General features: G+C 36.2%; 1 protein-coding gene across 2 annotated transcripts; it reads right to left on the bottom strand.

Moving 5' to 3' along the window:
- Window positions 1-1,011: 1,011 nt before the first annotated feature.
- On the bottom strand, window positions 1,012-12,739 carry LOC105038390 (uncharacterized). 2 transcript variants are annotated; one of them, XM_010914185.3, is made up of 6 exons: window positions 12,240-12,739; window positions 9,018-9,210; window positions 6,152-6,238; window positions 3,892-4,278; window positions 2,914-3,070; window positions 1,012-2,515 (listed from the first exon to the last, which is right to left on the bottom strand). In XM_010914185.3, the coding sequence occupies exons 1-6, from the start codon at window positions 12,296-12,298 to the stop codon at window positions 1,335-1,337; spliced, it is 2,064 nt and encodes a 687-aa protein (XP_010912487.1). In that variant the 5' UTR covers window positions 12,299-12,739; the 3' UTR covers window positions 1,012-1,334. The 2 variants fall into 2 exon arrangements, with proteins under 2 accessions (XP_010912487.1, XP_010912489.1); XM_010914187.3 differs by having other exon boundaries at window positions 9,018-9,176; window positions 12,240-12,738.
- Between the last annotated feature and the right edge of the window lie 1,228 nt (window positions 12,740-13,967).

Here is a 13,967-nt window from a genome sequence, read left to right as displayed (position 1 = left end):
GAATTATGACTCACAGTTACATGTTACTTGGAAGATATGCAAAGGTTGAGACATAGTTCATGTTACTTGGAAGATATGCAAAGGCTGAGACGTAGTCCTCATGAGATTCGTACGAAAAAAATGATTGATCTTCTATCGTAACAGTAATTATTGAAACATATTTTTTATAGGTCTCTAAATATTTTGATTTTTTTCATCTACTTACTCAAATCTCGAAGCAGCTACTATAAGATCTAATGATTGATAATGTAAGAGAAGATGAATTATTCATCCGTATGGATGAGACTATATGGAATCATCCTTATGCACCAATTCACGCCTGATGGCGGATTAGACACCACCTACAAATGGTCTCATTTGCAATGATTCCCTCATTCGGATAGGCATAGGTGAGAGACACAGCTTGGTGATGGAAAAGATTTGGACTCTGGATCGGAAAGTCTTCATGTTCATGAGCATGCATAGCCCAGAAATTAGGTGTAAATTGCGAATAACGTTACAACCATTGCACTAGTTTACATTAGGAAGTGTGTTTGTCAAAAAAAAAGAAAAAAAGTGGCAACAATTTTCAAATCTTGACAGGTTTTTTCAAATTCTTTAACATGTCTGAGTCTTCCCTTTTTCCTACACAGAATGATCAGTAGTTCTCTCATCAACTTGCAGAGCTGCTGGCGGACTTGGGAATGTCTGAATCAATTGAAGTACATAGATGGCTTCCAATTGCGAATAAGTGTTCTATCAATTGAAGCGAGTGCAGCCATCTCTGAAATACTTATTTCACTTTAATCAGCCATGAACATCAGCATGCACAACACCGAACTGATACAGAATGGCAGGAAAATTTCTTAAAATTTTGGTTCTTTTAGGTCCAACAACTTCTCTTTATTCCGCCTAAAAAATTATAAAGTGTCATCTATTTACCGCAGCATTTATTTATTGGTGAAAAAAATGTAACTCATAAAATAATAGTTAGCTGTATATGTAGCAAGGATTCAAATAACTCTGGAAGGGGAAAAGGAAAAGGTCACCAAGTTGCATTTCTAATCAAAATTTGGTAAAATAGACTTTTTATCCACCACACCTCAGTTCCAACATCCAAGCAGTGTGCACACAAAACAGCCTAGCTTCTCCTTTAGCTGAGAAGTCTAGCGGCTTGTCGGCAGTAAGAAGGAAAAAAAAAAAAAGGCTTGCAAGGCCACTTCTTGCATGGAATAGCTTGTTTGTATTTGCCAATGATGATGCTGAAGTTCTTCCATGTTTTACAGCTACAAGAAAATGGTAGTAGAGAACAGCCCTTTGTCAGTCTTATCTCCACAGCCTGTGACAGCACAGACTCAATCTTGTTCGGCAGCAATTGACACAGCCTGGTCATCAACAGGTGATTGATTGCCTGATGCAGTGTCCTCTAATACTGCATGCTGTTCCACCTGGACGCCACTCTGCTTGACCTCATCAGCCACAGCCTCCGTACAAGCAAACCGCTCTTGAGCCACAATTTGATTCTGAGCACTCGCAATATTCATGCTTTGGCTTTCGCTGGACTCTCCATTGGCCAAGTTGGTGCTCTCCTCAACTGAAATCTGAGCTCCACCGGCATCGATTTCCATGGATTTATTCTCAGCTGCCCCAATGTCAAGCGAAATTGCTTTACCATTGAGAGTTTGATTCTCATGAGTTTGTGATTTTGAGAGATCCATAGACCCAGCTACAGCCTTTTGCATATCACAAGCAGCATTGTCGACAATATTGTTGCCATTCTCACCCACATCCAGGCTCAGCAAGTCTGTCTCATGGTTCTTGGCTACAGCACCATCCAGTTCCATCTCATCTGCACCATTAACCTCTTCAGCCAACAACTCATCAATATCAATGGCTGGGATAATAGGGAAAGAAATATCACTATTGCTCTCAGCATTTTCTTGCGAATCAGCAGGTGGTTTGGATTGAGGGAATGCTGGTGGAGTTGATAAGTTGGGTACTGTAGCACTGTCCGTAGGAGGATTGCTTGTAGGTCTTTCAGAGGAGCTTTGCGGTTGCTGCATTCCATGCCTGGGCACAGTTGGTGACGAGACTGAACTTACTGATGCTGGTGTAGGAACAGCAGCCGCAGGCTGGACACAGCGGACACTGTGTGGCTGTGGTCCCACTGTGTTAGTGGTAGGTGATGATTTGGCAGTCATAATTGGAGAATTTTGATGAGCACCGCCAACAGGTCTGATATGAAAAGCACATTTAGATCGTGCAGCTTTGAACAAAGAAGCAGCGGTGGACGGAGTGGCAATGCGACCTCCGGCAGCAAAGGCAGCTGCTTGTATCAAAGGATTGGGACCTATGGATGACTTCACAGGGGCCACTGGTTTTTGGGGGTTTGTTCGAAGCTTATGTGAAATGTTCAAGGCTACTTTTTGGGATGTTGCCTGAGTAGAAGCTTGCTGAGGAGCAGATGCAAGCGATGCCTCAGATACTGAAGCTGAGACTGTAGCAGAACCAGCTGGTGTGCTTGATTGTGTAGCACCTGTTTGATATTCAAATGATGTTTGGTTAGTCTTCACACAATTAATTATGTTTTGAATTAGACTAGCATAATTTATGAGAAGAATAGTAGAGAGAACCAATTTGACCCAGGAATAAATATAAAGAAAATTGGATTCAGACTGTGATCATTAGCTATTACTTTACGAAGTTACACATCACACAGCCCCTAATAGGGTAAGGACTTTTTGGGAGAGGGGAGAATTGGTCTTTATTGAAGGGTGGCAAAATACCCTTACACTGCAACAAAGAATGTACCTACACATGCCATATATGTGATGGTAACGATTCTAAAAATCCAACAGTAAATATAGTATCAAATTCATTTGGGTCAAACAATACCAAACTGGAAAATGTGAAAAAAAGAATCAACGGAAAAACCTGACAGTATAGCTGATAAGCTTCCAGTCATAGGCATATCAACAGCCAAGGAAAATGCCTTTTGTGCTGCCAGCCTCTCTGCAGACTGTGTTGAGCTGACTGATTTGTTGCCAGAATCTGCAAGTAGGTTGGCCCGCCTCCGAATGGTAGTCCATCTCTGAAATATGTAAAGATATAGATCATTATCCACTAGAGTTGTAATGAATATTGGAAAATTAAAGGCAAAAACTATAATGGTGGCCTGCTGCCTCTGTATTCTAAATTGGCAGCAATTCTACATAAATTCCACTCCAGATCCACATAGATGCATTATTTTGCAACTCTCCCCTAGCTAATGCATCTTTTAATTAATAACCAGCACCCAGAAACTCAGCCAAATACTTTTCCAACATTGACAATTCCAATGACATTTATGATGTGATCTTAAAGGAGGTATTTCAAAATCTATTTGTTGAGGTTGGTTAATTTCAAGGTCATCAGTAATCAGTTTTGCCACCATGGGTAATTCATGGTATCATCGTCTAGCAGCAAAAGGAGATGAGGTAGACACAGATAGCTATAAAGAATGGAAATCATGAGAAGGAAGTACAGGTCTTGACAATGAAAAATTAGTCTAGCCGATAACAGCAGAAAACTAGATCCACCCAGATTGGGTCTACATAGATTCTCAAGAAGGTTAATAAGAAAGTCATTTAGATGAAGGAAAATTTCAATAAGGAGAAGAATGAAGTCCAAGAAACAACTGATAAGGATCCAACAGGCATTTCTTTCCTCTCCACTCCCTAATAAGCGAAAATACGCATTTATATCTGCACCAACGTATAAACATGAGGGTGACTAGGTCACTTGACTCAGGAAATAACGTCCAAATCAACAAATTAGCAGGAAAATCAAGAAAGCTATAAATGATCATATTAATATATATACAAGAATTTGAAAGATATAAGCTAAATGCAAAGCAAAAATTCTTAGTGCAACCTGAGACAGCTGCGAAGCAGTTCTGTTGTGCTTGAAATCTCCTTTAAGAATGTTTGCCCAATTCCCTTCACCACACCTCTGCACAGCAGCTATTAATTCCATATCCTCCTCTTTAGTCCATAATTTCCTCTTCTTTTTAGCAGGCAAGCCTGAACCTGCTGATCCATTTCCATCAGACACTTCAGCTGACCTTTTTGTTGCTAGTGGTTGTTTCTGAACAGAATGAGGAACTGCAGCATTTGTTCCACAGATGGTATGAGCCAGCTTTTGTTTGGCTGATGGGTCATGTGGTTTCTGGTCATCAGGTATGTTTCTGGTCACAGGAGTGCCAAGGTTTGCACGATTTGTTGGGCCAGATAACCGTGAAAAGCCTGATGAGATGAAAAGCTGGCCACATATTTAATAAAATAAATATGTTCCCATCACTCAGATGTAGCAAGTAAGGAGATACAAACAAAACTAGTTGAAAGAGACACCTTGTCCTCTTCTCTTTGCAAAGCTTGCATCTACTGAGAGAATGTAAGAACTAAGAACAGTTTCAGAACAATCATGACTTAAAGTTAAAACCTTCTCCAACGTAAGCACCACAAAAGCATAGTGCTTTTACTATATCCACATTCACTCACATCACTAAGTCATGAGCTTGTTTATGTAAAAACATAATACATGATCCTTGTCATTGTAAGCAAAAGGTAATTAAAAAAGGTCCTGAGCATTGCGACCAGTTTGATACTTCTTGACCTAACCTTTTTTCTTTAGAGAAGTCACCACAAGCATATTCAGATAATAATATAAAGAGGTGTGTTAATCAAAAACTATGACAACTTAAGAAGACGTCATTCAGTAGAAGGTAGGAAAATATGTGCGACCAATTTACACTTCTCCCCATCAACAGAGAGATAAGGCTACAAAAATCAACAAATTAACCACATAACATGGGCAAAAAATAAGTTAAAACATGATCAGCATGGTGAGAGGCATGTTTACCCAGTGAAAGTTTATTCCATCCATCTGAAGAATTTGATTCGTGCTTTAAATATCTATTTTATTTCCTCCATGTGAATCATATATGTTGATAGCTTGGTATATCCACTTGAAAAAAAGCTTGCTATTTAAATACCTGTTAATACCATATACTGATCCTTATGTCTTTTTTTCTCCTCTGATAACTTGAGCAATTCAGAATAGTATCCATGCACTGTAACTAAAACAGGATGTTGGACATTCTTGCACAGCATTAGCATTTCACTTCACAGGATTGAGATTCAAGTATAATTTCCTCAGTCTTTCTTAATTAAATACACACACAACTCAAAGAATGTGAACTATAAGGCCCAGTATGCATGCCATTAAAAATCAGTTCTTCCCCAGAATATCATGTAGAGAGACATATTAAATTCAAACTAGACACATTAGTCACTTGTAAGATGAGAGGTAAGTATGGTAATCACTTTACAAGTTTATATGTTTGGGTCACATGCCTTGAGCATGGAAATACGCTTTTAACTTTTAAAGAGGAAAGGAATACATTCATGTTAACTATTTTGGCACTATCTATTACAGCCTCAAAGGATTTGTCACAGGCTATTGCAAGGCTAGCAGCATTTACCGTATTGCCAAGGGAAATGTTAAAAAGGTAATCGGTAACATCGCTAGTTCATGATATTGATGATGTAATTGCATTTGTCACTATCAATGGATTTTTTCAAATTGCTCATAAGTGAATAAAAATAAACATGAACAATAAGCCTATGATTGTTTTTGCTGCTATAACAGGTATTTACTACAACAAAATTTAACTCCATAATTCATTTAGTAGCAGCCAACATTGTTTCAGCAAATGATAGAATGCAGACAGATATAAGTGCTTTAGAATAAGTAAAGGCAAATTTCAGTTACTGCAGATAAATCCTTGAAAAGGCTCTCTAAAAGCCACTAAAAAAAATCTAAACGCCCGGCAATCTATGCTGTAATGGATTTAAATATCCAGGCAGACCAGGCCCTTTGCCTAGTGGTCACACAGTGGCAGAAATCACATCCTGCAGGAGGTCAAGAACAGGTACATGAAGGAATGATATTGAGTTATGAACAAACATAATAAAGTAACCACAGGATCCAATAGGAAACGACTCAACCATTAGGCCTTAAACATGAAAACTTTATGCACATACATGTCACTTCTGCAAATAACACATAACAAAAAGGACTATATTCAGATAAACTCATATGAAGTTCTCATTCAAGATATTGATGATTATACCTTAGCACATGCTGTGGCATCTGATAAGGCTTCACCACTTAAAGCAGGGGATGCATCTAATTCAAATTCCAAATCACTGTCATCATCCTGCAATTTTAATACCATTAAATTATTATCAGTTATTATGATATAGCAAAGTTAAACAGGAAAAAAGAAACTACTTTGCTACAGATGAGGTTAACTGAACTCCTGGGTAACCAACAACCAAGTGTTAATGATAATAAGTATAATCAACATAAAATATGATTTTAGTGGGTAAGTGGAGAGGAAAGTGGAGATCCAAATGGAATGTAGGCCAAGTTATAAGGATCAAATACATCAACTTAAACCATAGAATGTCATGGTGCTAGAGGTGAAACTACTAGCTTCTAAATAATGAAATCAAAGGTTTGTTTGTCAGTAGGGGTGTAATGGAACACTGCTATTATGATAACATGGCAAGGGGGCATAGACTTTGTGATAAACATTGATATCTTAGCAGTTGATCAAGATTTCAAAGCAATAATAGATCTTGTCTGCAATATTGGTATATGTTGCTTTATAATATTTCTACAGCCTCCATTGGCAGGGATTTCATGTTTTATGATAAATATCAATATTCAGCAATTAGCTATCATTTTGATGGAATTTCCCATTTTGTTTACTGTAGATTCAGTGACTGTTTTATAAGGTTTTACAGCCCTGGATGTGGCTTACAGGTAAAAGAGTCCTCGCAAGAGTTTATAGCAAGAAATTGCAGGATAAGAATAGGATGGGTTCTGTTGAACAAAAGTGCTTGATCCACCCAGTGTGGCACAGGCAAGCTTTTGTTTACCGTACAGATAAGAGAGGCTCACTGTTGATTAAGTAGATCACTTTCTTATAGCTTGACACGAGACTTGCTTTTGTGATACATTCAACATTGAGAAGGGTGGGCAGCAGTTCATTGGAGTTCATGTTATATAGGCATAGAAAGCTCGTGATATTTTGCCAATGGTGGAAATCTTAGCAAGTTGAATGTTCAAAATTTTGGCAGATATTATTGATGAATTATAGTTTTTTCTTGGATAGAATTAGAAGAAAACATAGATGCTCAAAAAATATCCCACAGTATAATTTGCATCTTCTTTTCCACAAAAGGAAGTGGGATGGAGGGAAGAAAGAAAGCAAATAAAGCTTAAAGGAAGAACAAGGACTTTGGAAGTGAATGAGTCCATAAGTTTTAGGAGCTGCATCTTCTTTTCCATGAAAGGAAGTGGGATGGAGGAAAGAAAGAAAGCAAAATAGCAAATAAAGCTGAAAGAAAGAACAAGGACTTTTGAAGTGAATGAATCGATGAATTTTAGGAGCAAGTGTTTTTTTGAGACCGTTGTCTATGGTGATATGTTCTGTCTTAGAGACTAAGACCTTTTTTCACAACAATACAAATGCATCTTAATATAATATCAGAATGAGATACATCATCATGCATAGGAGATAGGTCATGGGGAAAAGGATGTTTGGATAAACAGTTATGTTCTCTAAGTATTTCTAACCCAGTGTCAATGACCAAGAAAGTGCTTATGGATCGTAATAGAAGATAATGCATGCTCTAAGTTCTAGTTCATATTCCAAGTCACTATATAGTGCACAAGGTGATTTTTCTCGGATCTACCCCACAATGGAGAAACAAGAAAGGAGGAAGAAGCAATAATAAAGAACTCTCAAGCTCATGGAACCATAGAAAAAAGACCTGAAAATCTTATTGAATTAAAGATGCTCTTTACAATGGCTAGGAATCTCTCTTTATAGTTGTAGGACCCCTTGAACCTACCCATAATGCGTCCACATTTGTTTCTTGCTAAAATCATAAAAAAGTTCTACAAATAAAGAAGAAAAGAATATTCTCCATAGGATTTGATTTCATGCAAATATGGAAAGTGGTTGCAGGAATTAAGAAAATTTCTCATAATATGTGTTTTGATTGGATAAGATCTTTGATCGATCTTGATGTTGGTCCTTCTAAAACTTGCATATATTTTACAGATACAAGTTTTACTTAATTGGATCTCCAGGATTATTTCCCAATCTTTGGCATGCATTGATTCAAGTACACGCTAGTCAAGTCCATGACAGGTGCATCACCATAGGATTCTAACTAAGAGATGTTTTATGAAACAGATGTGTTACCACAGTTTGCTCATTATGAGAAACTCATGACAATTTTTGTCATGGGCACAGTTTTTAAGAGTGAGGTGTAGAGAATCATGAAGGCTGTTGACATGTTCCTCTAGCCTGTTGACAGTTGTACAGGAAATAACAAGAGCAGCATTGAAGAAGCCTGGTACAATTGAGATTGGGGCCAGATCCTTGATTGCATCTGTTCAGAAGTTTGTGAGAACTTAAGCATAAGCAAAAGGACAAAAGAATCTTACTTAAAGTGGTTCTAAGAAAGCATACGTTTGTTCCTCGATTATATACCTGGTAGAATGGGGTTCACTGCCACATAAAGAGATTGACTTATGGGAACCATTTTTGTTGCATCACTATTATTTCCAATGAATGATATTGGGAAATAGGGAGGATCTGAACAAGTTCCATTATGCCTAGATGAAGTCAGGTTTCTTTAGTAATGTAGTCAATACCATAACTAGCGAGATGTGGTGCAGTACTTTTCAGTATATACAATACCAACATCTTAACTAATAATATCAGCTTATGTAATATGCCAGAACCCAGATATGATGGCCAACATTAGAAAGAAATGTAATGTTGAATCCAAACAAATCTATAGTAACGACATAATACAAGTTGAAAATGCTTCAAATATAATGGACTATGGAAGTATCTGGTAGATTACAATTCTGAACATATTTCATGTTTTTATGTAGAAGATAGTTAAACAAACCAAAGGGTCAGTCCCGTCTTCCACTTTGTCCAGCAATTTGTCACGATACGCCAGATGTCGCCATAGCATCTGATATTCCCGAGCATTAGTGATCCCAGTAGAAGTTCTCTTAACAAGTGCATTCCAGTCTATTTTTGTACAAGCACACTGAGAAATCTCCTGGAGTAGAGCAAGAATAGATGTTGCTGAGTACCTAAAAAATGAAAGTTGGTGTGACCAAGAGCAAAATATATCAGCCAAATATGCAAACCAAGAGGTTTCTTATAGTCAGCTTGACATAACAGCAAGTTATCTTTTACTGGAGACCAGAATATAAAGCATGCTATATTTATGGTGAAATAAGATGTGTTCAACATAATTTTGACCTCATAGAAGGTAAATTATTCAATAGTTTTCTCTTTATTGTTAACTTACATAACAATTTCAGTAATGTACACAAAAGGAATCATGAAATTATGTTTTGGTTTGACTCTTTCACTTCTAACTTCTGCTCTAAGGGTGAATGTGATTCCCCATATCAAATCATGCCTTTTCTAATTTCATTCATCCACCTGGAAGCCCAAGGCAATCTTTAAGAATCATTCCCTGGTTGCACAAGCTTAATCTGTGTGATTAATATGGTCAACTTTCTTCATATTAACAGCTTTCACAGAGAATTACATACCAATTCACAAAGGTTTGACATTCCATCTAGATCAAGTTATAAAAGGTTCTCAAAATCTAAGGATTATGATAGATATAATAAACCACTGACACATATGTGGGATAAGGCTTGCGAGTTACGTAAAGGCGTTTTACCCATATGTTCAATAATACCGTGGTACTATTCTTTCTTTAAAAGTGAAGCATAATGAGAATATCTACATGCACCTAACCGAATATGTGAATTTGAATGTGGAGACAAGGAAATGCGTAACTCTGAATGATAGATCATCTGTTAGCATGTTATTTTTGAAAACAAGCACTATTACCATATTTACACTTAGAAGCCAATAAGCTCATTGAATGTCTGCAAAAGAGTATGGACAAGAGAGAGGGAGAGGGAGAGAGAAAGAGAGACAGAGAGAGAGAGAGAAAGAGAGAGTATCATTTATTATTTCAGCAATTATCAGGAAAGAATTAAGACAACAAACAAGATAAGAAATTCATATTAAGTCAAATGTAAGTGTGTGGGTGTGTGCATGAGAGAGAGAGAGAGAGAGAGAGAGAGAGAGAGAATCTGCTTAGTGATGCACTATCAAGAAGAAAATGCTTTTTTATCTGTACCATGAAAATTGAAAGTTCAAATTTCAAAAAAATTTCGTCCATCAATTTCTCTTCCCAATTCACCATTAGCTTCTTAACAATGGTAATCACAGAATTGAATATACTACAAGGGCATGTGAATTATTAAAAAAATAACATTCTTGTTTTGTATAACCCACTTACTTAACCATTCTCAGCCTCAAAAACCACCAGTAATTATTTCTCACTCTATCTCGCTCTCTCTAGCACACACATGTGTGATGCTATTGGCATAGCACAATTGTTTCCTTCCATTATTTCCCCATAATCAGCTGACCACCCTAACATGGGATCCACAAACCCCACATGGTCCTCTCCAATATAATAAGGTGCAATTTCCCTGGAGCTATCTTAATATGGAAATCTCCATGAAAAGCAACAAAACTAAGCTGTAGCTTTCGCATTGAAGCTACACATCCGCCGCACCCTTTTGCATGAGATTGTCGTGTCGCTGGAGTTATTTTCTTTTCTTTTTCTTTTTCTTTCTTTCTTTTTTTTTTTTTTTTGACTACTGAGATGAAAATTTAGTAAACCTGATATCCCATAATAATGGATCCCATCTGACTGTTGTAATGAAAATAACAGTTATAATTACCCGATATGAGCTTGTGGCTAAATATGCTGTAGAATAAAAAAATGGCCATTACGACAGCTATCATTGTCTGCTGTAACAGGAAACAACTAACAGAGATGGAACATCAGTGTTATTCGAACCATTCATCATAGAATAGAAAACTTATCCTGTACAAATGCTATGAAGATTCAAATTTAAAAATGATACCATTTAATGGTGTCAACAATGGAAATACCAAATAACATCGATTTCCATGATATTCCAAGGAATGGCATGCCCTACCGGTTGATACCGATGCATACCAACCATACCGTCTCAATACCAAATCAGTATGTGGTATAGGAGGCATACCATGTAACGGGATAGTACCAATATAGGTTCCAATATTGAGATGGCAAACCTTGTTCCAAAGTGTTCCATTGATATTATAACCATTCAATGACAACTAAAGATAAGGCAATGATAGTAAGCAAGAAGAGGCAAGCAAATTACCGAATAGAGTTATGAGCATTTAAAGAGTCTTAGTTATTTGACTCGATAGGTTTCGAGTGAGTTCTGTTTCCCTCAAATATCATGGACGGTCACCATTTGAACAGATCTACGGCATAAGGATGCGTTCAGGAGAGACACAAAGCAACATATCAACTTTTTTAATTAACCTTGTAAAAGTCTATGGCAATATGAATCCATAGTTCACATAACATATAAAAGATGGTGGCCAGATAAGCTTGTATCAGCAGGAAGTTCATATACTTTGCATCTGCCTCTCCGAAGGCGCATATCGAAGTAAACCCAAAGGCTAATTTCTGGAGCATGATGGAAGAATGGCAAGATATACTCTTTTCCCTCTCCACAAACGCTTATGTCAAAGAGTAAAATCCCAAACATGGCACCAATGGTGAATCAGTGCCCAAAGCGGTACCTTTTGTTGAAAATTCTAAATCTCAAAAATATCTTATAAAAACCACTCTATTCTTCTAACACAAGCAATTCGCACAACAACACATCCAATCTGAGACAGAGAACAGATGATTTACATACAAACCTAAATCACAATAAACAGATTTTAAAGCCAGAACCCGGTCCCAATATGATGGCCTTATTTCTAATGGTTATTACACAAAGTAGGGTTTTTCTCTAACCCTAGTTCATGAAAACTGTAATCCAAGAACAAAATCGGATGTTCTTCTTCTACCTTTTAAAACCTCATGAGCAACACACAAACATCTATCAGAGACTAATATCTAAGAATACGTCAAGTCCATGTAAATGGATGGAGATTTTGTTACTAAAGAATCCATAGGACGACAGAAACCGCCTGAAAATGAATTAAATGATGATACAGGAAAGAGGGGGAAAAAAACCTTTGGAGAAGGAGCGAGACATCATCTTCGGTGATGTAGCCCTTCTTCTTCGTCCCCATTTTCGCAATTACCGGGTCGAATCAGCAAAAGATTTGAACTCTAGAAGAATTGGCCATCGGAACATGAGATATCAAAAAGATTAGCGTATCAATATTTATAGATATTGTTATATTAAAAAAAGCGGAGGCAAAGGGGAGCGGAGTAGAATTCCTCGAGGACAGAACACTTTGGATAGATTGGGGGAGGACAGAAAATAAAAAACAAGGGAGACAAGAGAATAGAACAGAGAGAAAGAAGATAACAACGCAGCTGAGAGAGAGAGAGAGAGAGAGAGAGGAGAATGGGAAAGAGAAGGATTTGGGACACACAAAAGGAAAAAAAAAAATGGAGGAGGGAGAGGGAGAATTTCTTTTCGTTCTACGAATCTCTTCCCTTTCGAAGAGGATAAATAAAAATAATTCGGAGGGAAATTCGATGCCTCAGATCCTCTTCTCGGTCCTTCCTAAGTTGCAATTCAGACAAGATTTTTTTTTTTCGTTTCCATTAAATTTCTAAAAAAAAAATTGAGTTTTTTTCTTTTCTTTTTAATAAAAAGGATTGCTCCTCTATTTTTCTTCTTTTCTCTCCAAATCTCTTGATTCAGACAAGACCTAAAAGGAAATTTAGTTTTTCTGTATTTTGTTTTGGGTGAGGGCGATCTTGTTGAAGAAAAAAAATAATAATAAGCAACTATTTAAGTAATCATGCTTATCGATATATAATAATCCTTAAGATAGTATTTGGATGCCCTTATTTTAGATAAAATAAAAAAATTTATTTCATTTTATTCTCCCAAATATCAGATAAAATGATAATATATCCCGTAGTTTTAGCAATTTCGATCAACTTTGCATTAATTGCATATTATTTCCATCTATTTTGATTTAGCTATTCCATGATAAATCATGGAATAGCTTATTTTAGATTTTTAATAAATATTAATTACATCTTATTTTAAGTATATGAAATAATACTGTATTAATTACATCTTATTCGATGGAATAATAGGTTTCCAATAAAACAGAATCTAGAATAGACATGATGAATAGTTATTTTCTAAAAATTCATATTTCTATTCCAGAAATACGAAAATGGTAACCCAACACTATCTAAAGAATTGTTTGCAGCATAATTTTTATTTTTAACAAATAAAATGTTAGAAAATTAGAATTCTTTCTAAAAATTATAGTAAAGATTAATCAACTCTTAACTCTTCTATTAGCACAAAAAACTTTATCAACTCACTCCACCGACACTTTCAAAAAATATATATATTTTTTATTATATTTATTTTTTTAAAAATATTTATAGATATATTATAGATACCATTATCTCATCAATGCACAAGATATGACAAGGCACTTGAAAAGTTACATCTTTTTTAATATAAAACTTGCACCTAACCATGACAAGTAAACATTACAAAAGAGGAGAAATAAAAAAAAAAAATCAAAGTCATGGTTTTCCATCTATGTTTTTCCCTCGTACGTAGAACACATGAAATTCTGGTCTAATCAAGAAGGAAAAAAGTTTAATACCCTTTATTTTTATTTTTTGATTTTTGATGTGCATTCAAACAATCCAAGAGATATAGAAAGTGCACATTTTCTTCACTAAAAGAAGGATGATAATTCATTAATTTATGAGGATAATTAAAAGAGCACTAATAAAGTAGTCTAGACGAGGGCT

Source organism: Elaeis guineensis, chromosome 1 (assembly GCF_000442705.2).
Source record: "Elaeis guineensis isolate ETL-2024a chromosome 1, EG11, whole genome shotgun sequence".
Lineage (NCBI taxonomy): Eukaryota > Viridiplantae > Streptophyta > Magnoliopsida > Arecales > Arecaceae > Elaeis > Elaeis guineensis.
This window is presented reverse-complemented; position numbering and strand designations above follow the sequence as displayed.